The sequence below is a fragment of the Artemia franciscana genome, chromosome 2 (genome assembly GCF_032884065.1).
Source record: "Artemia franciscana chromosome 2, ASM3288406v1, whole genome shotgun sequence".
Taxonomy (NCBI): domain Eukaryota; kingdom Metazoa; phylum Arthropoda; class Branchiopoda; order Anostraca; family Artemiidae; genus Artemia; species Artemia franciscana.
Genome location: NC_088864.1, coordinates 53003887 through 53028047, shown reverse-complemented (window position 1 = coordinate 53028047; position 24161 = coordinate 53003887). Strand labels below are relative to the sequence as shown.

Sequence of the window (24161 nt, the reverse complement as noted above, 5' to 3'; positions counted from 1 at the left end):
TAATACACGGTTTGCTTGTAGTTATTTGGCTCCAAATTTATAAAAACCTGAGCTTATGATAGTTGGGCACTTTAAATTAGGTCCTGGATAAGATCAGAATAGAAGAACCGACCTTAGGCTAAGTATTTTATGTATCTTGGGAGCATTAGTGATGAAATATTGTCTTTTTGCAAACTATCTGATTATTTGCTTCTGAAATTTACTCATAATTTGGACTGCCTACATTGACTAAAATATGTCTCCTCTCTCCATTCTTAATATCTTGTAGTGCTCCCTCTTTGAGTCCTATCTTAAATATTGTCCTATAATTTATCTCAATCAACTTGTATAACCCTGATATTTAACTAGGAGATTGTGAGAAATCCACAGTGATACTGGTCCTGTCTAATTTAGGTGAAAACCTAGCAAAAGACATCCATCAACAATGTTTTCAGAATTGCTTAGCATGCTTGGTTGTTGCTAAGATTGCTTTAGAAGACACATTCTTGCCTGTGTTTAGAGCTAATGATAATGATCCAGTCACCATGTTTTCTTTTGCAAAGCTTCTGCTTTTTGTGTCCTGAAGACTATATATAAACGTATTTTCTTAGCTTGTGGGATGGAACTGAGCTTTGACTAACAGCTGAACAGCACTATACTCCCTCTCTTCCTTGGTTAGATAGGTCCAATACCCTTTACTAAGTTTACCTCTAATTAGTATTCGTTTCCTCATTGTAGTCACTTTCTACGTGGTATTGTTTTCATTTCGTTTTTGTGTCTATTTTATTTTGGATTGTTATTATTTTTTTTTGTTAAGGTTTTGGTTAATAATTCATAATACAACTATCAGTTTGGTAAAAGTATTCTTTGGTTCCCTGCAATTTATTCAGATGTCTTGGGAGCAGGTAAGTAATGGACAGAACCATCCTAAGTCTATTAAATATTATTATTGTGAAATTACAAGTCTACTAGTATTCCTTGTATACTCTATTTATACTTTTTTTTCGCAATATTTTTCTCTTTTTTAAGTTGTGATTTTTATGTGTTTTTTTCCTCAGAAAGATGGCAATTTCAGATGGAGACTTGGATAGATGGGTAGAATTGGCAAGGGATTGCAAATATCTTCCAGAGAACGATTTGAAAGAGCTGCGTGAAATTGTATCTGAAATTTTATTGGAAGAATCAAATGTTCAACAATTTTCCTCACCAGTGACGGTTTGTAGTGATATACACGGTCAGTTTTACGATTTTCGAAAACTCTTTGAAACAGGGGGCCAAATTCCAGACACTACCTATATATTCATGGGAGGTTTTGTTGATAGAGGATACTATAGCCTAGAAACACTTACCTACCTCTTAGCGTTGAAAGCAAGTTGGTCTGACAAAATCATACTTCTTAGAGGAAATCATGAATCAAGAAAGATTGCTAAAGTTTATGGATTTTATGATGAATGTCTAACAAAATATGGCAGTGCCATTGCTTAGCGGTACTGTTGCCGAGTTTTTGACCTACTAAGTTTATCAGCTTTGATTGAAGATACAGTGTTTTGTGTTCAATTCAATTCAATTTATTCAAAAAGAAAAGAAAACACATAACAACAATAATAATAAGGATCCTAGAAGCGAGCTTGTTAAGGACCAAAACAAAAAAAAATTGAAAATGAAGAAGAGAGAGAAAAAAAAGAAAAGAAAAGAAAAAACAAGGGTAATTAAAGGAAATTGAATAAACATTTAGAGAAATATAATATCAAGATTTTAGTACATTGTTATATAGCGTCCAAAAACTTGTGGATATCTCGACACTGGAGAGCATTAAATTCCATTGAATTATAGATTTATAAATTGGGGATCGCTGGGCGGAACTAGAGATACACCTGTGGACAATGAAGGAACGGTTGGATGAACGGAGACAGTGGCCTTCAGAATTATTACTATTAAAATAAGATAATAAGGGGGAGGAAGATTTTTATGGTAAGCGGAGTATGCAAGGGAGAGATTTAATTTTTTGATGATTTGTTCAATTCAAAAGAGATAATACCAAAATCGGAGTACAAGTCCTTGGTGGGATATAGTCGTGGCAACCGAAAAACTGCTTTGACGGCACGGTTTTGAGCAGATTTTAATTTATTGGTAACTGAAGGATAAGTATTGCCCCATACAGATCTGCAGTATGAGATATATTGGTAAATAAAAGAATAATATAGGGTGACAAGGATAATGGGAGGAAGAAAATAATTCACACGATTAATCATACTTACCTGTCGCAAAATTATGGCTCTGATATAGGACACATGTGTTGCAAATGATAGGCAGGAGTCTATGTGGACACCAAGAAACTTGGCAACTTCGACCTGCGGGAGGAGATTGGTAGAATATTTTAGGCCAAGTGCTGGCTGACCTTCATTTTTTTTTTTTGTAAGGGGTTCGAAATAATACCACCTGACTTTTCTTGCTTTTAATGGTCATGCAGTTAACGAGACACCACTCCTGTACTCTATTCAGAAGGGTTTGAGTAGAGGTGACGACGGATGGTAAATTAGGACCGGTGATGAAAAAGTTGCTATCGTCAGCAAAAAGTACTGGGTGCACTGATGGACCCAGGTCCGTAATCAAATCATTAATATAAAGGAGAAAAAGTATTGGACCAAGAACAGAGCCCTGTGGGACGCCCCTCCGGACAGGTAGGGGATGTGAAGTCACCCCGCCCAGTCTCACACTCTGTACTCTACCAGAGAGATAAGAGCCGAACCATGAGAAAGGAACTCCACGAATCCCTAGGTTATTGAGTTTACCTAATAAAACACTGTGATCAACCATGTCAAAGGCCTTTGAACAATCTAGAAATAAGCCCAACACAGTATTTTTAAGGTCAAGTTGGGAACGTATAATCTGTGTGGCGTCTATTAGTGCATGAGCAGTTGAAAATTTGGCACGGAAGCCATATTGATGAGGAGAAATCAACGAATCAGATGAATGATTCCCAAATACAAAGGGAGAAAGACGTCGGAATATAATTCTCTCGAGCACCTTAGATATAACTGGGAGAAGTGAGATTGGACGATAATTGCTTATCTCAGACGGATCGCCTTTTTTTATGAATCGGGATAACAATTGCTGATTTAAATATTTCTGGGAAGACTTCATTGGTCATAGACAGATTTGCTATGCGCACAATGGGTTCACAAATATAGGAAGATACGGTCCTAAGAAGCTTATTACTTATGCCAAAGAAGTCAGGTGTACTATTATTAGAGAGAGATTCGATAACTTGAAGCACCTCTTTGCGATCAGTTGGAGAGAAAAACATAGATCTGGGATTCTTGCTAGGGTGTACTGACTGTGAGAAGGAACAGGAGTTAGCATTTGGAATATTAGTGAAATAATTATTAAAAGCATATAATCATGAGATTCCACATAAAGGTGTATTTTGTGATCTAGTTTGGTCCGACCCCGAAGACATTGATAATTGGAGCATGAGTCCTAGAGGTACCGGCTGGTTGTTTGGTGCTAAAGTAACAGACGAATTTTTGCATAGCAATAGATTAAATCTGATATGTAGAGCCCACAAATTAGTCCATGAAGGCTTGAAGTATATGTTTGACGAGAAACTGGTAACAGTGTGGTCTGCCCCGAATTATTGCTACAGATGCGGAAATGTTGCTGCCATTTTGAAGATGCAAACACCCGGACTCCAAAGCTTTTTAGTGCAGTTCCTGATTCAGATAGAGTCATTCCACCAGCTATAATCACTCCCTATTTCCTTTAATTGTACATGCTACTGTAAATCTCTTCTTTATAATTATTATTTCCTTTACATAGTATATAACCAATTAATTAAATAATTTGTTACTGAGATTCAGGATTTTATTACAAATAAACTGGCAAAGCTATTTCTTCTTTAGGGCTCAATGGGAGCCCTCTGATGGCATAGGATTATTTTGTCACCTCTTTTATTTGTCTCTGCTTGTCCAATTCAGTTACTTATGGGTGAGAAAAAAAACAACAACCAACGTTTGCCTTGATTATTGCCACAGATAGTTGACTGTTGTGGACCTGAAGTTTTTCTAAATAGTACCCCAATAAGAATTTGTAACAAAGCGAAAATTTGATTTTCTGATGGTTGATTATCCTCAGTCTTTCCAATGAACCCAATTAATTTGACTGAGAAAGATTACGGACATGCCACCCAGTAGTGTTACTTGTAAAATACAAAGTAAAATTCATGCAGTTTTGCCCTGTTATCACAACGGGTGACTTCTAATTTCTATTTAAACACAATGGATGAAAATATTTTCCAAGATTTTGTTATTTTAATCTTAACTTTTATTTGCGACCCTCAATTAAAATTAGCACTAAAGTCATTGGGTTATGCCGACTTTATTTCTTGCGACTTATCAACTTACATTTCAGATAACGTTTATAATCAGTTTAATGTGGCCGTTCAATGTCTCTCTGAGAGCTGAAGGTCATCAATATTATTGACAACTGTTGATTGTATCCGGATTTATTTCAGTTAATATCCAAATCGGAAGTTAATTGAATTAAATTAGATTAAAATCAAGTTGTTTTCCAAATGAAACCAAACAGTGATGCTAAAACTTTACACTGACAAATTATTGTAAGCATAAGATGGCTGTCCCTCCAACTCCCCATTCTTTACACTACATTTTCAATTCTCTTAAACAAGGGGTTGTCACCTCCTTTTCTATGATAAAGTTCGACTTTCGCAAAATAAATGAATATAAAATGAATATAACCCCCTGAAAAGGCGCAGCCTGAAATTTGTTTGAGGGATAGGAGTTCGAAATACCAAAGTGATCGATCAGTTCTTAAGGGCCAAAATTTCTTGGGGGATAGGTGCCACGTATCTTCTGGGGATATATACTACCTCATCTACTTTTGTGCGGATCAGTATGAATGCGATCTTTACTTGCACACTAAAAGTATTTCCGTAACAAAAGGAGAGTTATCACCCCCTTAGCTTTCAAATTGTATACTTGGTACGAATATTTTATTCCAAATTAAAGACGTTTGAGGGTGGACTTGTCCATATTGATCCGTAACTCCTTTCGTGAAAAGTTAGAAAATTAAGCGCCTAAAAATGTACTATCTTGGCTTTGGGCACCCATGCCCCCACATTGACATCCACTGACCTCCCCTTCAAATAGCTGGTGCGCAGCTATGCAATTTTGTATAACCATTTACTGCATATGGGTTCTAAATAATAACCGCTCTTTTCGTACAGTTTATCAAAAAGTTTGAGGTAACGAACTGTCTGCTAATAATAACCGATATTCTAAAAAAGGGGAGTTCTCATAACAATACATACATCATAAGAATCAACTTCTTGTGGCATTTTCAAAAACAACAAATCGTGGAAGTTTAAAGTTAGCCACTAAAAGCCACGGGCCTGAGACGAATTGCCTGATTTTCAAACAAGGGGGGGGGGCGAGGGGGGAGCCAAAAAAGCCGAGCAATCTTAGTGATAACTGGATCTCCGGTGCCAAGGCCCCGTTGAGTATTGCAGTAATTTTGACCCATAGGACAATTTCGGAGTAACATACGCAACTATATTTCACGGGAAATACATTTTTGATTATTACAAATTTACAACAACTTATTAAAATTCTACCTTGTCTACAAAGTTACCGCTATTAGGATATCAAGGGAGTCATTGCCCTACCGCTTTAGAAATTATTTCTTAGCACACAGGTAAATTTCGAATATAAAGAAGGAATATCTTCTTTTTTAGTACTTGCTTAGGTTTTGGAGAGCAAAATGGATTTGCATCAGTATTCAAAGTTAGTTGATTTCTAAAAAGTTTAGCTTCGGAACTAATAAATTTTACTTATTCAAAATCGAAAAAGTCACACAAGAAATTTTATCCCAGGAAGACCAATGTCAGCTCCAGTTCTTGATCTGCCCAAAGATCAATGTCTGCCCATCCGCGTTGACAGAAGAAAAAATATACCAAATCTGGACAAAAAAAAGTTACCTCTAGGACGTGAAACAAACTTTGGTGTGTCATGATAACTTTGACAAAATTATTTCTAAGCAAATGAAGCTATTTCGTTCATAATAAAATTCATGTCGTCTCGCATACTTTTTATAATATTGCTCACTTAAAATATGAGAGGTATTAAATTAAAAACTTTAGAAAACAACCAAAAAAATGGGAATTTGGTATTCGAGATCGACTTTTCTGAAATATTTCAAGAAATCTAGAAGAGATAGGGAATTCTGTTCTTCAGCTTTGAGAGAGAAAATTTAATGTTTAGCAGGATTACGATATAAATTTTATGAAAAAGTTTACTTGCACATCTAGGCTACTTTTGCTTTTATACCATGTGCAGCGTAAAAAAGTTTTTTTTCTAGAAAAATACTTGAAATCTTATAAACTTCACTGAAACTTCTCCTTTCCGTTTCACGATTCTCATACCGAAAAGAAAGAGCCAAAAACAGAAAGAAACAGAAAACACACTGCCACCGACCACCTGTTTTTCTTTCTTTTCTTCAATTTTCCCCAAAAACAGAACAGAAAAAGAAATGTGACTGATTCAGGAAATATGGTGCCGACTGGTCGTCTTATTTGTGGTCTTCGTGTCCTTATGATTACCGAAGCCATTTTTGAATACAAATGATTTTCGTTCCATTAACGGTCTTAACATTATATCCTTGACATTTTGTTCAGTTATAAATTTTATCTTCCGTGCACCAGCAATACCTATTCGAAAACATAGGCCTAAGAAGAAATGAAATTATAAAGCAGATTGTGTATCAGTAAAAGTAAAAAAGGTGTAATAAAAAAAAAATATTTAAGACGCGTACCTTTGTAACTAAGGAAAATTTTTAAACAAGTGTATTGGACAAAATAGTTACCCACCGTATCTACAATTAATTCCCCTGCTCAAAAAAACTTAAATCTTCATTCTTTGAACCGTCATTAAATCTCAAAAATCTTGCATTGAAACTTCCACTTATTAAAAAAGTAAAAAATAAATAAATATTACTATTACCAAAAATATGACTAAGATAAATTCTGATATGGCACCTAAATAAATAAATTTTCATTGAAAGAGATACAGAACTCTACTTAGAAAATAGCTTTAGAAAATAACTTCTTTTATATTTCTTTTGCTGCAAACGATTGTCAATGAGGTATCGGTTTGGTCAGCAACAGAACATCTCCTTGAAGCTTTGTTTCTTTTTCTTCTTTATAGCAGATTCACAGCACCAACCATAAGACGAACAAGTTCAAAAAATTAGAATCTTTGTACATTAAAAACAAATTAGAATCTTAAAATTAAAAACAAGAAACAAAATCGCTTTCTTGGTGATTCTGGCAAGAAAATAAATTCTTGTATAAAATTTTGAATTACATTAGTCCATGAACAAAAGATGGTTTCAATCAAAGCTTATCCTGGCAGTATCTGCAGTATCTCGGAAGGTATTATCTTAATGAACTAACAGTAGTACTAACCACAAAATATAAAATATTATGGAGATAAGTGATAGGAATAAAGTTTATTTTTCGATAAAATACGCGAAAGAATATTTCTTAATAAAGCAACTTCAGATTTGGGAACGAGGGGGGACGTTATAACAACACCACAAATATATATATATTGTATATATATGCATGGGAAGTAACCAACTATGACCACGACCATGTAACGGTTGAACACTCAGCATGGCCATGTAGCGTTTCAATGCTTTAATCGTCCATATTCCGGTTTAGCATCGCTACGCCGATTAATTCCAACTATTCTCCCCATTTTTTAATCCCATCGTCACAGGCACCACTACTATATAATTAACTCACTGGATTAAGTTTAAAGTCGAGTTTCAATTTTAGCGTAATTTTGATTGATAATCTAATAATATCAACTTGTGTTTCCATGACGGAAGATGGAAAACAGTATAATTTTTAAATAAGAGGAGAGTAGAATTAAATTTAGAAAATGTTATAATATCTAATGAATGTCAAGAAATCCAAACTAATCCCCACTAGTGACCCAAGGGTCAACAATCTTTTCGATAATGCACTAAAATAGCAATTCTTTTATAACAATCACAGAATAACTAATATTCTCTTATTCGATTAACAACTGTCATAAGTACGCCTACATAACATACGATTCTGGAGGGTATTCTCGAAGAAATAGGGTGAGGGGGGGGGGTTCAATTTTGTATGTGTTTATAGGCCCTAATGTCCAGTAAAAGGGGAGTAAGCCTGCATAATTTAATTACCCAGAGAAGAAGATCAGTTTTCTTTATTATATCTTTACTTTTTTGTTTGGCTTATATATTAGTTTTCACCGTCATTTTCACTTGATTTGGGAAAATTGGTTCGAATTTTACTCCCCCCCCCATCCCCAAGATTTTGACGAAATTGCACCACTGGTCTGGTAGTGGTAGAATTTTGAACTTGTTTCTAAATATTTTCATATAGAAAATCCGAAAATCGTGTACAGGGATGACAAACACAAGTCTATTAGGGTCTAAATGCGACTTTTGTTTACTTCGCTCGGCCACAGTTTAAAGCAATATAGCAACTTATGGTGTTAACTGTATTTTTCTATTGTTACTTTTCTTTTTCTGGGCTATCATTTGATATGATTTCTTTGTCCTTAAGTGGGCTGATGGTGCAAAACATAAGCTTTAAGGCTTCTATTTAATAAATCTACTGGCTGATACTGTTTTAAATCTAAGGAATTGTCTATTTTGGAGCTCTAAGCAATTTAAGCAGTACTTTGCAAGAACCCTGAATATTGAATTACTGTCTTTTCATTCGTAAAGTTGAGATACAACTTGGTCACCCTGCTAGATTTTTAATAACTGCAATTAGAATCAAATAACGCCTTAAAAAAGGGTAGAATTGAAGTTGATATGGAATAGTGGAACAAAGGGGCAAGGGGAGCAATCGCCTCCTAAACTTGTTTTGCCCCTCCCCCAGATTAAAAAACAAATATCTTTTTGTTATTTTCATTTCACAGAAAAATATGTTTTTTGGTGGGTATTTTCATAGATTACACGGAAATGTCTACGGATAGTTTTAGGTACCCGCTTGGCTGACGGTATGTCAAACAAGTTGTACGAAAAATGCGGCTCAATCCCGCTTTGGCTGCAAAGAAAAAAGGGTCCTTTATATATGAAGGATTTCAGATTGCGAAAGATTGTCCTTTTAGGCGATTTTTGCCAAAGATTGGTAATTTTTTGGGACTAAAGTTCACAAGGTGAAAAAAGTTCACAAGGAAGGGTTTAAAGGAAATCGAAAATTCATGGATGGGCGTAAAGAGTGGAGCTCTGGATAGCTTGGGGTCGAGGAGGAGCAAGCTTAGCTGCGCTGGCGTCAGGTGGTTTGACGCGGCACTGAGTTGGTAGCGGTAATAAAAGTTCGTGAACGTTAAATTGCGAATAAAAATAGATATGTGGGTCTTAAAAGTTTTTAGAACTTTCAAATAGCTACACGCCGACAGAATTATATAATGAATAAAGAACAGAATATATTTTGACTTAGGAGGGTCAAGCTACCAACATCGTAGGAGTAAATCAATAATCTTAGTGGGGAAATCCGAGCTAATCATTCATACATTTCTTCTTATAATTAACAAAATATGACAAAAGTTCAACGGGTATGACATATGCTTCTTTTCTCTCTTTTTTTTTTAAATTCTTTCAAATCTTTGCCAGCTCAAATAAAAACGACCAAAACAATAAACTTATGATAAATTCCATAGGGATTAAAATCAAATATTACTAAATCTCATTAACTCCACAAAAAGCAATTAAATCCTAAAAACATAAGGATAATAGAATATTAAAAGGCAGAGAGAATTCAACAAAATCATTTATTCTGCAAATAGAAACATTTGTTAACTGGCAGAAGTTGTACTGTAAACCTTTTAATTTTCACCCTGAATCTCAGTAATTGGTTTATACAAAACAAGATGAAACTAAAGGCCATAAAGTAAGGATTCCACTCATCTATATTTTCAAGCCAACACTCAATTTTTAATAGGTATACCGGTTTACGAGCAGAACAATATTATATTTACAGTTGACTCACAATAATGCAACGGACATAAATAAAAACTTTTCTTCCACGACTTGTATTGATTGGAGTTTCAATCCAGGCTTTTACCCACATAGCTGAGAAAAAATGGTCTCATTAGGGTCTTTTGGTGGGATCTTAGGGGGTGATTCAGGTCGCAAATCTCTGCAGCCCGGTGTGGTTACATTACTTAGTACCGAAGAAAATATTTGAAAAAAAAATCAATAATGAGCAAAGTGAAGACAGTAAATAAAGAGACAACTGCTAAAAACTCCTTTTAAACAAAAACTATTGACATGTGCTAATTCTTGGGTCAGATTTCCTCTGATTCAAGAATTTGAAACTCATTTGTAATTCTTTAGAATGTTGGTGCAACCATCCAGACAAGAAAAAAAAAATGACTTTCAACATTTTCCTAAACACATCCTTCTACCGCCAGAGTCTATGTATATACCAAAAATAAGTTAAAGGCTTAAATCCCTTGTCAAAAACTCAACGAAGCAGACATTGAACAGAGATTACACACTGGAAACCAATTAGAATATATCAGGGCAGACACTCCAATTTTGTTTTTCCTTGCATTCCCAGTATTTACCCTTGTATAGATGATATACACTATCATCTATAGGATACATACTTGTATCCATTTCTTTCTTAAACCAAATTGGCTCGTACTGGGGAACAGGAAGACCTAAAATCAAGAAGAAAATGGTTTGAAAATTGACTAGGCTATGAAAGAACCAACTATTTTTTCTTACGATCGAAACGCAACAAAAATAAAATTGAGCAAGAGAGAAAAAGGAAGAGACAGAGAGGAGAGAGAAAAACAGTTTAATGATCATTTGAAAATAGATTGGATAGTCCTAGAAACTTAATAAGCTATGAATAGAAGAAAGGAATAACAGAGATGGATAATGGTAACGGCTCAAAATAAGCAATGAAATAGCATACCTTCGAACTAGTTGCCCTCCGATTAAGTAATGTAATGACACCGGTTTTTTTTTATCTGACCTTTGAAATATTTTTAACAAAATAGCTATAAATTTTTTTATCAGATGGGTTTCGGAGAAAAGGGAGTGAGAGGGGAGGGGGCTAGTTGCCCTCGAATATCTTTCGACTCTTAAAAACTGAGCTAGAACTTTCAATTCCCGATCAAATGAGCCCTCTCTCAAGTTGATACGAGAATCCCTTCCATAACAACGATACATGCCCCCAGGGCATTTCTTATAACGCCTGCCCCTGGGACCTGAGGGATTGTGTTGACCCCGGAGTTTTCGTTACATGATTTTTCAAAAACATGGCTATCTCAAAGTTCTTATCGGATGGGTTTGAAGAAAAAGGCTGTGGAGGGGGGAGGGCTAGTTGCCCGTCGATCTGTTTTGACTCTTAAAAAGTGAACTAGAGCTTTCAATTTCCAATCAAATGAGCCCTCTCTGGAGTTTATACAAGCATCTCTTTCATAAGAACCATATATGCCCCATCGACATAATTTACAACGCCTGCCTCCGAGCCCTGGGGGATTTCGTCGACACCAGAGTTTTTGTTACTAAACCTTTGAACTATTTTAAAAAATGGCTATCTCAAAATTTGTATCGGATGGGTTTGGGGAAAAAAGGTGGGGGGGCTAGTTGCCCTCCGAATTAGTTGGAAACTCTGATTTAGTTGCGTAAACACCAGAGTTTTTTTTATATGATCATTAAACTGTTTTTAACAAAAATGGCGATCTCAAAATCTTTATCGGATGCATTTGGGAAAAAAGGACGTGGGAAGGGCTAGTTACCCTCGGATCAAATGAGTCCTTTCTGAAGTTTATACGAGCATCCCTTCCATAAGAACCATATATGCCCCCAAGACATAACTTATAACGCCTCCCCCCGGGCTCTGGGGGGTTGTGTCGACATCGAAGTTTTTTAATATGACATTTGAACTATTTTAAACAAAATGGTTATTTCAAAATTGTTATGTGATACATTTGGTAAAAACAGGCACAGGGGGGGAGGAGAGGTTAGTTGCCCTCCGATCACTTTTGATTGTTAAATAGGGCACTAGAACTTCCAATCGAATGAGCCCCCTCCAAAGTTTATGCGACGACCCCTTCCATATGAAGTGCCTTTGGGAAGAAAATAATAACAAAACATTGGAGCCGTATGGCCTTTACTAAAGGCAACGGTATAGCGCTGCCTCTGATAACAAGAGCTAAGAGCTTATATGGCACTTGTGACGAGGTCGGAAGAGCCAAGAGCTCATATGGTATGAGCTCTAGCAAAATTCTAAGAATCAATAGATTGCTTTAAAAGGAAAATCTGAGGCTTAATGCCGGTCGGGATTTAAAATAAGAGCTCTGATTCACGAGGTCCTTCTAAATATCAAAATTCATTAAGATCCGATCACTCACTCATAAGTTAAAAATACCTCAATTTTTCTAATTTCTCTCTCCCTTCAGCCCCCCAGAACGTCGAATCGGGAAAAACGACGTTATCAAGTCAATTTGTGCAGCTCCCTGACACGCCTACCAATTTTCATCGCCCTAGCACGTCTAAAAGCACCAAACTAATTCCCCCAAAGAGAGCGGATCCAGTCCGGTCACGTCAATTATCATCGCCCTAGCACGTCCAGAAGCACCAAACTAATTCCCCCAAAGAGAGCGGATCCAGTCCGGGCACGTCAATCAAGAATCTACGACATTTATAAGCGTTTTCCAGGATTTCCGGTTTTCCCGTCCAACTCCCCCCAATGTCAACAGATCTGGTCGGGATTTGAAATAAATCTGAGACATGAGTTCCTTCTAAATATCAAATTTCATTAAGATCCGGTCACCCATTCTTAAAAAATGAAAATACCTCAATTATTCTAATTTTTCCAAATTAACGACCCCCAGCTCCCCCAAAGAGAACAGATCCGTTCCAATTATGTCAATCACGTATCTATAATTTGTGCTTATTCTTCCCATCAAGTTTCATCCTGATATCTCCACTCTAAGCGTTTTCCCATATTTCCGGATTCCAAGATTTCCGGTTTCCCCCTCCAACTCCCCCCAATGTCAATGGATCTGGTCGGGGTTTAATAAGAGAGTTCGGAAGCACAAGATCCTACAAAATATCAAATTTCATTAAGATCTGATCACCTGTTCGTATAAATACCTCATTTTTCTAATTTTTCCGAACTACTCCCCCTCCCCCCAACTCCACCAAAAAGAGCGGATCCGGTCCGGTTATGTTAGTCACTTATCTAGGACTTGTGCTTATTCTTCCCATCAAGTTTCATTCTGATCTCTCCGTTTTAAGCGTTTTCAAGATTTCCGGTCAACCCCCCCCCCTCAATGAATCTGGATCCGGTCGGGATTTAAAATAAGACATCTGAATTACGAGGTCCTTCTAAATATAAAATTTCATTACGATCCGATCACTTTTTCGTAAGTTAAAAATACCTCATTTTTTAATTTTTTAGAATTAACCTTTCCCCTCCCCAACTCCCCCAAAGAGAGCGGACCTATTCCAGTTATGTCAATCACGTATCTAGGACTTGTGCTTATTTTTCCACCAAGTTTCGTCCCGATCCCTCTACTCTAAGCGTTTTCCAAGATTTTAGGTCCCTCCCCCAACTCCCCCCAATGTCACCAGATTCGGTCAGGATTCAAATAAGAGCTCTGAGGCACGATATACTTCCACATGAAATTTCATTAAGATCTGATCACTCCTTCGTAAGTTAAAAATACCTCATTTTTTAAAATTTTTCAGAATTAACCCTCCCCCCAAACCCAACTCCACCAAAGAGAGCAGATCCGTTCCAGTTATTCAAATCACGTATCTAAGACTTGTGATTATTTTTCCGAGCAAGTTTCATCCCGATCCCTCCACTCTAAGCTTTTTCCAAGATTTTAGGTCTCCCCCCCAACTCCCCACAATGTCAAAGGATCCAGTCGGGATTTGAAATAAGAGCTCTGAGACACGATATCTTTTGAAACATCAAATTTCAATAAGATCCGGTCACTCTTTCATAGGTTAAAAATACCTTATTTTTTCTAATTTTTCAGAATTAACCCTCCCCCCTAACTCCCCCAAAGAAAGCGGATGCGTTCCAGTTATGTCAATCATGTATCTAGGACTTTTTCCCATCAAGTTTCATCCCGATCCATCCACTCTAAACGTTTTCCAAGATTTTAGGTCCCCCCCCCCCCGATGTCACCTGATCCGGTCGGGGTTTAAAATAAGAGCTCTGAGACTTCCAAACATGAAATTTCATTAAGATCTGATCACTCCTTCGCAAGTTAAAAATACCCTTTTTTCTAATTTTTCCGATTTAACCGTCCCAGCACCCCCCCTCCCCCAGATAGTTGAATCAGGGAAACGACAATTTCTAATTTAATCTGGTCTGGTTCTTGATGCGCCTAGCAAATTTCATCGTCCTAGCTTACCTAGAAGGGCCTAAAGTAGCAAAACCGGGACAGACAGGCCAACAGAATTTGCGATCGCTATATGTAACTTGGTAGATACCAAGTGCCATAAAAAACCGTTCAAGGGTAAAGTAATATTAGTTGCCCATCCGAAAAAGCTGTTTGCCCTCACCTTGTGGCGGTCAAGAATGCCCAAGGTTTCACATATATCCTAACTCTGGTAGTACCTCTTCTCCAGACTTTTTCATATTTTCCCCAAATGTAAAATCAGACAACAACAAAAAATTATTATATTGATCCTCCATGTAATTAGTAAAGTAGATTGAGACCAAAAGGAACGTCAAAGGCCTTAACATACGCTTATAGATTACAGCCTATAATAAATAACAAGTGTCTGAGTTATTTCCGGAATTTAATGTTAAAATATACCTTCTTCCATAAGTCTTTGATCAGGTCGGAGTCGACTATCAGTAGGAGCAACACCTTCTTCTAATTCATTTAATTGGCAAGCGAATTCTGACAAGTTGTAATATTTCTCGGCTTCCGGCCTAAAGAGAAGATGAAAATATACTACTTCCTGTTTTACACTGTTCGGAGTTCATAAAAATAAAATGGTCAAACTACTTCCATTAATTTAATCTTCCTTTGTAGTCACAAAGAACACGAATCTCATTCAATGCTTTGTTACATAAAAATATCACTCACATAACGATTAAAACAATTAATCAGATTATTACAGGGACTAATAGGTCCGGGACGTGACGTGAGATGAAAAAATCAGTTGAAGAAAAGAATATGATTTCTGGTGAAAACAGCTCTAAGATCTGCTAGTCGGATGAGACTTGGTATTTGCCCGCAAAGCCACGTGCTTTGTTATAAAGACGAGGGACAACTCTGAATTCTAGCCAAAGACCTATTTCGATCCTTATAAAAAAATACACCTAATAACTATTATCCCTAATGACAACACAAACTTTATCCTCTTTCCCACCTAGACTAACAAAAAAACAACAAAAAAACAAACTTATCTATAAAAAAATTTCTAAAACTAAGACGTTAATGCTTCACAGATTTAATTTGGGGACATTCTGCAAGAAAGTTTCTAAACACAACATACACAGGTATTTAGTAGGATAATCTCCTATTATGAGGCCCGCCTTCCACGATGGCACGAGATTTATATATATTGAATAGAAACAGATTTTTTTTTTTTTTTTGTATTCTCTTAATGGTAGAACATTATTTGTATTCTATTATAAATATATAGGACGAGAACTTTTTTGACAAAACCACACAATAAAGAGGAAAAACATTAGTTCGGCACAGCTGATAAAGTAAATAACACTAGAATATCTTAAAAGCTGAAAAGATGAATATCTTAGTATACCCAAACACATATTTGAAATGGCTATTGGTTTGGAAGTAGAGGAAAGCAAGTCCTCCACTAAACTTCTTACAAATAATAAGGAGATTAATTAGAAACATGGCAATAGCGTTGCCTACGTAAATATCCATCAGTGGCGGATTGAGAGGGCACGTGCCAAGGGCGCACAAATTTTAGGAATACAAAATTTCAAACAATATTCTAACGGTTATAATCATTTTATAATTTTTGAAGTTTTATTTTTATTAAAATTAGTAGAGGGGGAAGCTTGCAGTAAGTGTAAGTAAATTGAATCCGACGTTTTCATTTTTCCTATATCTTCATCACTATTCGTTGAACATAAAAGTAAGTAGGCTGCCAATGAAAAGAAAATATTACGATAGTTAAGATCCGCATCAGATGTTCCACGAACTCCAAGACATGAAGAAAATAATTCAACGCCGATACATTCTCTTTAAGAAACCGACAGATGTACAGGAATTAATTGTGCTGCGCGGAGATGAAGAGGTCTGCAATCTAAGCTGCAGCCCTGACTCCCCCCTATAGTTGAAGAGGCACCTTCCCTCTACTCAGATCCTGTTCATTTCCCAAGGTGTTCTTGGACGGTGTTTTTTTACTCCCCCTTAAGGGCACCACTCATAAATTTGCCTAGTGGCAAAAATTCATTTTTGCAATTGGTTTAATGCGTTATGTATTATGAGTGTTTATGCGTCATGTTTTATGAGTGTTTTTAGTATTATGCACTAATGAGCTATCATAAGCTATTGATCATATATTTATGAGTATTATGAGATATTTATAGTCGTTCATTTCGTTAGAAGTGTAATTTTATATTTTTCAGTTTTCTTTTCATTTATTTCCTATACTCCTCTGTGTACATCCATATGTGTATAGAGGGCATAAATAAATTATTGTTATTACAAAATCTACATGAGAGTCAATCCTCTGGCATACGAAGGACATGACCAAGGTACGTCCCTCCTACGTTTCAAAAGGTCAGCAACAAATGGTTGACCCCTTTTCTGGCAAACTCCGTTATTCGTGACCTTTTCCTGCCACGATATGTTCAGTATTCTTCTAAGGCACGTGTTTTCAAAGGCTAGGACACGTTTCTCCAGATGGACATTTAGTTTCCAGCATTCACTTGCATAGAGGAGAATGCACATCCCATTGGTATTCGTGAGGCGGAGCTTCAAGCGCGTAGAGGATTTCCTGCTGCGGTATATTGGTTTCAACTTATTATTAAATAAAAAAAACAAACAAGTTTTTGACTGAAAGTAAGGAGCGACATTAAACTTAAAACGAAGAGAAATTACTTCGTATATGAAAGGGGCTGCTTCCTCATCAACGTCCTGCTCTTTACGCTAAAGTTTTTTACTGTTTTAAAAAGTAGAGTTGAGAGAAAGAGTCAAACTTTAGCGTAAAGAGCGGGGCGTTAATGAGGAAGCAGCCCCTTTCATATACGAATAATTTCTGTTCGTTTTAAGTTTTAATGTCGCTCCTTACTTTCAGTTAAAAAACTTTTTTTTTATTTAATTTCTGAACGTTTTTGAATCAATGCATGTTTTGACTTTGGCTCTCCGCAGAGGAATAATTAAAACGATATTTGCATATTTATTTTTGTTGGCTAAATGGCTTTTTCATTGTTTTGATCGAATAATTTTGAGAAAAAAGGGAACGGGAGAGGAGGCATAGTTGCCCTTAGATTTTTTGGTTACTTATAAAGGCAACTAAAGCTTTTAATTTCTTACGAATGTTTTTATTAGCAAAAGATATACATAACTTATAAATTAGCTTACGTAGCAAACTTTTGTATTCTCATGTTTTTATTACATATATGAGAGGTTCACCCCCTCGTCAGTACCTCGCTCTTTACACTAAAGCTTAAATTTTGTCCCAATTCATTAAGAGCGACCACTGAATCACAAAAGCCGTAGAATAAATAGTTGAAAATTACTAAAAAATACTTTAGCGTAAAGAGCGAGGTATTAGGAGGAGGAGAGCCCCTTATATGCGTAATAATTTTGTTCGTTTTAAGTTTTAATGCCGCTCCTTACTTCCAGTTGAAAAAACTTTTTCATATTTATTTTTTCATTGTTTTTTTTTTTTAAATAATGCTAGAAAATCCTGCGCTCCCTTCATGGAAATTTTCTTCCCACCTGACAAATTCCTCGATGGAAACTGCAACATATCGCCCTTTTCTCAACCCCTCCCCCAACCAAAAAATCCTCCTGAAAACGCCTGTACACTTCCCAATAACCATTACTATATGTAAGCACTGGTCAAAGTTTGTAACTTGTAGCCCCTCCCACGGGGACTATGGGGAGTAAGTCGTCCCCAAAGACATAGTTACAAGGTTTTTCGACTACAGTGAATAAAATGGCTATCTCAGAATTTTGATCCGTTGACTTTGGGAAAACAATTAGCGTTGGAGGGGGCCTAGGTGCCCTCCAATTTTTTTGGTCACTTAAAAAGGGCACTAGAACTTTTCATTTCTGTGAGAATGAGCCCTCTCGCAACATTCTAGGACCACTGGGTCGATATGATCACCCCTGGAAAAAAAAACAACAAACAGACCAACCAACAAATAAACACGCATCCGTGATCTGCCTTCTGACAAAAAATACAAAATTCCACATTTTTGTAGATAGGAGCTTGAAACTTCTACAGTAGGGTTCTCTGATACGCTGAATATGATGGTGTGATTTTCGTTCAGATTGTATGACTTTTAGCGGGGTGTTTCCCCCTATTTTCTAAAATAAGGCAAATTTCTTCAGGCTCGTAACTTTTGATAGGTAAGACTAAACTTGATGAAACTTATATTTAAAATCAGCATTAAAATACAATTCTTTTGATGTAGCTATTGGTATCAAAATTCTATTTTTTAGAGTTTTGATTACTATTGAGCCGGGTCGCTCCTTACTACAGTTCGTTACCACGAACTGTTTGAAAAGCCGATGTAGCTTGTCGAATCCTTCTCTTCATTTCGGTTGCTTTTTCACCATTATAACCAATCCAACTCCTGAGGTACTTAAATTCACTGACCTGTTCAATTGGTTTACCTTTGCATTTCAGTGTCAGCAGAGAGTCAGATGTAGCTATTCTCTTTGTCATACCGACATTTATTGTAAGCCCCACATTTCGGCCTTTTCATCTACGGCGTCGAGTAGCAGGGACAGTCACTCTTGTTCCACTTCTTCGAGAAGAACACCGTCATCAGCAAAGTTCAGGTCAGAGATCTGTCGGCTGCAAAACTTGACTCCAGAGCCTTAAGACTCCCTTAAAATGTAATCTATAAAAATAACAAACAGTAGAGGGGATAGGACACATCCCTGTTTGACACCAGAAGTTTATTTTGAAGAAAGGCGTAATCCCATTTTCTGTGGGCACACAACATTCACTTTCTTCATAGTGTGATTTTCATTTTGACTAGTTTATCAGGTAATCCTTAATAATTCAAAATCTTCCATAAAATATTTCGATCAATAGAATCGAAAGCCTTTTCAAAATCAATGAAGCATGAATTTTGTTTTGTCCCATTCCCAGGACTCTTAAAATATTTGTCTAAGAATGAAAATAAGGTCAGAGCAAGTCATACCAGGTCAGAACTTGATGCTCCTCAACTTGTCACAGATTAGCGCATCATCTCCTTGATGAGTTTGACCAGCATGCCCTTAGTCCAATCTTTTGTTACTGTTTCGTTATTCCAGATGACAACTAGGAGAGCAGTCCAAACAGTTATGAATGATCGAAAACATCTCTGCCGTTATACCATTGTATAACGCCGTTATCAACATTCCTGCCGTTATACCATTGATACCTGGTACACGTCTATTTTTAACTTTTTTTTACAGCTGTCGTCATTTCTTTGGTCCTAGGCTGGGGGGGTCGGCACTTAAATCAATTAGTAAGAAAGGTTTGATCGACGATGGGCCAGGAGCGACTAAATGATTTAGAATTAATGAGCATAGAACGCAATGAAAGCAATCAATCGAAAAAGATTATTAATAATTTTCAGAGGTTAAAGTAAAAAAAAGTCAGATTTAAATAAATAGGAAATGTTAATAAATGAAAATGTTCAATATCAAGATTTAGCTCCGGTCGCGACAGAGGCCCGAACCACCTCAGCTACTTCGTCTGGAAGGAGTAGCCTTAAACACTTGGAAGGGGGCTCGGTTGATTGGAAATTAAAAGTTTTAGAGCCTTTTTTATTAATCAAAAGGGACCAGAGGGCAGCCAAACTCTCTTCAACGAGCTTTTTTCTGTCCCCCTCGTAACCTTCCAGATTTTTTTCTTTGTTTTAGTCTTCCGAGACATCCAATATAAATCTTGATAGGCATTTTGATAAGAATAGTCGAAAAGTCCATATATATATATATATATATATATATATATATATATATATATATATATATATATATATATATATATATATACATAATATATATATACATATATATATATATATATATATATATATATATATATATATATATATATATATATATATATATATATATATATATATATATATACATAAAAAGAAGTGCACTTATAGCCATAAGCGTTTGGTCGAAGAGGGACCTAAAAAAAAAGGAACTGGGGTACAGCATACCCAAAAATGGGCCCAAAAGACCTAAAGATATTTCCTTTCGATTAGCTCCGAACATTTTTGGGGGTATGGACCCTCAAAATAAGGCCAAATTTTATTCGATCGGTTTAGAACTTTTATCATCAAGTTGTTGGGCGATGGGGACACGAATTCACAAGGAAAAATGTAAAACGGTTTTTGGTTCCGCCAAAAATTGGGCCAAAAAAGGTCATAAATATTTTTTTGTTGGGGCCCAGACCCCCAAAATTAGGGTCCCAAAAATAACCGAGGCTTTGTTTTCAAAATTGGCTAGAAACTTAGATGGGAAGATAGGAAGACCAAATATTTTGTTGGGACGGAGTTGGATATTAGGGGACCCTGAAATAAACCCAAAAGTTAATGTCTCTGATATTTCTTAAAGTAACAGCCATAATTCCCTGGGACAAGGGGAGTCAGATATGAAAAAATATAATTTAGGCTCAATCCCATTCCAGAAACCAGAAAAAATCAGGTTTAAAAAGGAACCAAGAAAAATTATGATTGTCTCAAAACTTGCATGCGCTAATCCTTGGGTTAATGGGCCTCCCATGCACAAGAAACAAGATAAAAAAAAACTATTTCCTTTAGAAAAGAGCCCAAAATAATGTCAAAAACCCTTATTTTTTCAAACAACTTAAAGCTTACAGCCGTAACTTCCTCAACCCTAACGCACAAAAAATAATTTAGGGTAGGGGCAAACTGAGACCAAAAAATCATTCTTAGATTGACTTGACACTTATGTCTGAAAGTTATTGTGAAAAGAGGATTCAAAATCCCCCCCTAAAAACAAAATTGGTTCACCTGGAAATCGAGCCCTAAAAAAGGCCAATAAACTTTTTCTGGACGACTTGAAACTTAAACCCATTAAGCCCCGGCCAAGGAATCCTAACATATGAAAACAATCTTAGTTTGGAGGCAGCCCCCCCCCCCCCCAAGAAAGAAAATAGAACCCCAAAAAGGTCATTTTCTGATCGGCTTGAAACTTGTATCCTTTAGTCCTTGGTCATAGGGAGACCAATACATAGGAAAACATTGAAAAGAACATCTTAGGTGGTATCCTCTGATCAATTAGATACTTATAGCCGGACTTCTTTAGGCCAAAGGGATTCAAGAGTTACAATATGAAATAATCTGAGCCCACGCGTTCCTCTCCTCAGTTCAAAAACTATATCCTCAAGTCTTTGGTTCAAAAGAACCCTAATGCCCAATAAATAAAAGAAAAATATTAGTTGCCCAAGTAAGCGACCAAAAAAATTTATTTCTGAATGACTCGATCTTCCTGGACCAGAAGATCCTAATGTAGAAAAACATAGAGGGTACCTAAGAATACACCGAAAGCTTGTTTTTTCATTGGCTGGAAACTTAAATCTGAACTTCTTTTGGCCCAATTCACAAAAAAAAGTAAATAAGAAAATGTTCATTCACAAAAAAAAATAAAAATAAGAATATGTTCATTCACCTGAAAGCTAGGTAAAAAAAAAACCTTTCTGAAGAACAAACTTTAATTTTAACCACAAATCCCAGAGCCGAAAGGACCCTAGGCTACAAGAGAAATCTTAGTCTGGGGGCACGGTCCCCCTCCAAATAAAGGCCATCGAAAAAATCTGTTTGGTCAGCTTGAAACTTTCCAAGATAGTTGTTCGCCTAGGGAGACTATACGTTTTTGGTAGGATGGGAAAGGTGTTAAGAGACTCAGAAATGGGCCGAAAAGCTTGTTATGACAGGCTTGGATTTACTAGTAGAAAGCAAACATAATTCTTAAAAAAAAATCGAAACTAATTTGATTGTATCGATTCGTGACGCCCAAAAATGAGCTAAAATTTGTTTCGACCCTGATAGACTTGAAACTTGCCGGGTATGTTGACAGGGTTGGGAAGGCTTTAATGTAGACAAAACATTTTGAAGTTTTGTTGCATTGATATGTGACAGCTGAAACTGGGTAAACTAATTTTGTTTTCTCTTATTGGTTTAAATTTGCAGGGCATGGAGACAGAGATAAGGGACATCAATGACGAAAAAAAATTAAAGACATGTTGTATAGATTCGTAACACCAAAAATAGGCTTTAATATAAAAAATGAAAAACAAAGCTCGAAATACAACTTGTGTTCAGTAAAGCGCAAAGGATACTGTGGTTATTAAGACCGTTTAGGGTCGGTAGACCTACTCGTATATGTGGTACATTATGATAGTTTTGCGATAGTTATGATAGTTTGATTTTTCAATTCGTTTATTATTTGTTTAAAAATTCACTTCCTTATCTACACCAGTATTTGAAATCTTTGCGTTTGATGTAATATTTGAATTCAATTTCTGTTCGCTTTGAGTTCCATTAATTCGTTAGTAGTCATTCCAGTTGAATTATTTTTGAGTCGTTATGTCTTATTTCGGTTCATTCTGGGTCTTATAATATGGCTCTTTACGTTAATTTTACGTTTAATAACTTCTTTTTGGGAGACGTTCATTTACTCTAACAAAGAAAAAACTTCTTTCATGAGGTCATATACCAAAAATTAGACAAGGCGAAATCTGCTCTCCACAATTTGCGTGCAATCTCTCAAAATTCGTAAAAAATAATAAAACATAAAAAGGCTAAGATCTTCATAAAAGCCCATAAAGAAACGTCTTTTTATAAACTTCCGTTATGTTCTGTGATTCATTCTTTTGCATTTTATTGATAATTTTGTTTATTTTCTCTCTGTTGCCTTTCTCCCGAGAAAGATATCAGTTACAGCTAGGGATTTACTCATACTTGAAACTTCCGGGTTTATTCCAAAATTATCCAAACTGAATTATATCATTCTTTTGGCCAAGAGAAAAACATTGTGCCTTCCAAGAACCGGGAAAAATGTCTTTCGAGTAACAGGTTAATACTGCCTTCTAACAAATACTACACCAACACACAAAATAGAAAATATTTGAACTTACGGAGGCCATCTTCTTTGCCAAACAACAACTGGCGCCTCTGTTTCAAGAACTTGCTTCCCTTTGACCTGAGATCGTTTTTCCGCTACTTTTGAAGCTTCCATCTTGTTGTCCCAAGTTCCATTGAGGACCCAAACAAGTTCCCTTTTCGCATTCATAACTGCACCAGTGACCTAAATGAGGTAAACAATTGGCGTAAAAATTCCGTCTCTTAACATTGAATAAAGTCAATAAAACCAAGATTTTTAACATGAAAGCAATCAACAGCTTTATAATGATGTTTCTCTTCCTCATGTTCTGAAACTGGTTCCATTCTAGGACATTTTTCACCGATCAGATCAAATGGAAATCAAGAGGGATTATTTCAAATATTTAAAGTTCCTTATTCGGGTTCCTCCTTGAACTAGGAATGGTAGACTGCGGGAGAGACACAGCTTACCGGATCCTCTTGATGCTGCATACCAGCTTTCATTCTTGTATTGTAATTATTTGTATGATTCATTTAAAGGGGTTTGTCACCCTGGGAGGGGCTTACTTTTTCGAAGTGTCCGGTTTATTCGTGTTTTTAGTTTGTATGTACTCGCTCCTATTTTTTTTGTGTGTCTTTTTTTTAGTATTATACTCCATCGCCATGCTTTGCATTTTTGATGGGTTATAAAATACATTCATTCATTTATTCAAAGCTTTCAATAAAGAAAATTACCACATACATAGAAGGGGAAGGGGGGAAGCGGCCGCACCTTTGGTCACCAGCTTTTACAGTTTTGCGAGAACTTTTACGGGAACATTTTAGAATG

General features: G+C 36.2%; 1 protein-coding gene and 1 pseudogene across 1 annotated transcript in view; one reads left to right on the top strand and one right to left on the bottom strand.

Moving 5' to 3' along the window:
* Positions 1 to 3: 3 nt before the first annotated feature.
* On the top strand, positions 4 to 5427 carry LOC136035215 (serine/threonine-protein phosphatase 6 catalytic subunit-like; annotated as a pseudogene).
* A 4389-nt stretch (positions 5428 to 9816) lies between these two features.
* The window catches only part of LOC136043558 (oxysterol-binding protein 1-like), a 109210-nt gene continuing 94865 nt past the window's right edge, over positions 9817 to 24161 (bottom strand). The window contains exons 7-9 of the mRNA XM_065728476.1: positions 23368 to 23537; positions 14856 to 14974; positions 9817 to 10724 (exon numbers count right to left, since the gene is read on the bottom strand). Coding sequence (XP_065584548.1) covers positions 10570 to 10724; positions 14856 to 14974; positions 23368 to 23537 — 444 coding nt within the window. The 3' untranslated portion in view covers positions 9817 to 10569. The remainder of the gene's footprint in view (positions 10725 to 14855; positions 14975 to 23367; positions 23538 to 24161) is intronic.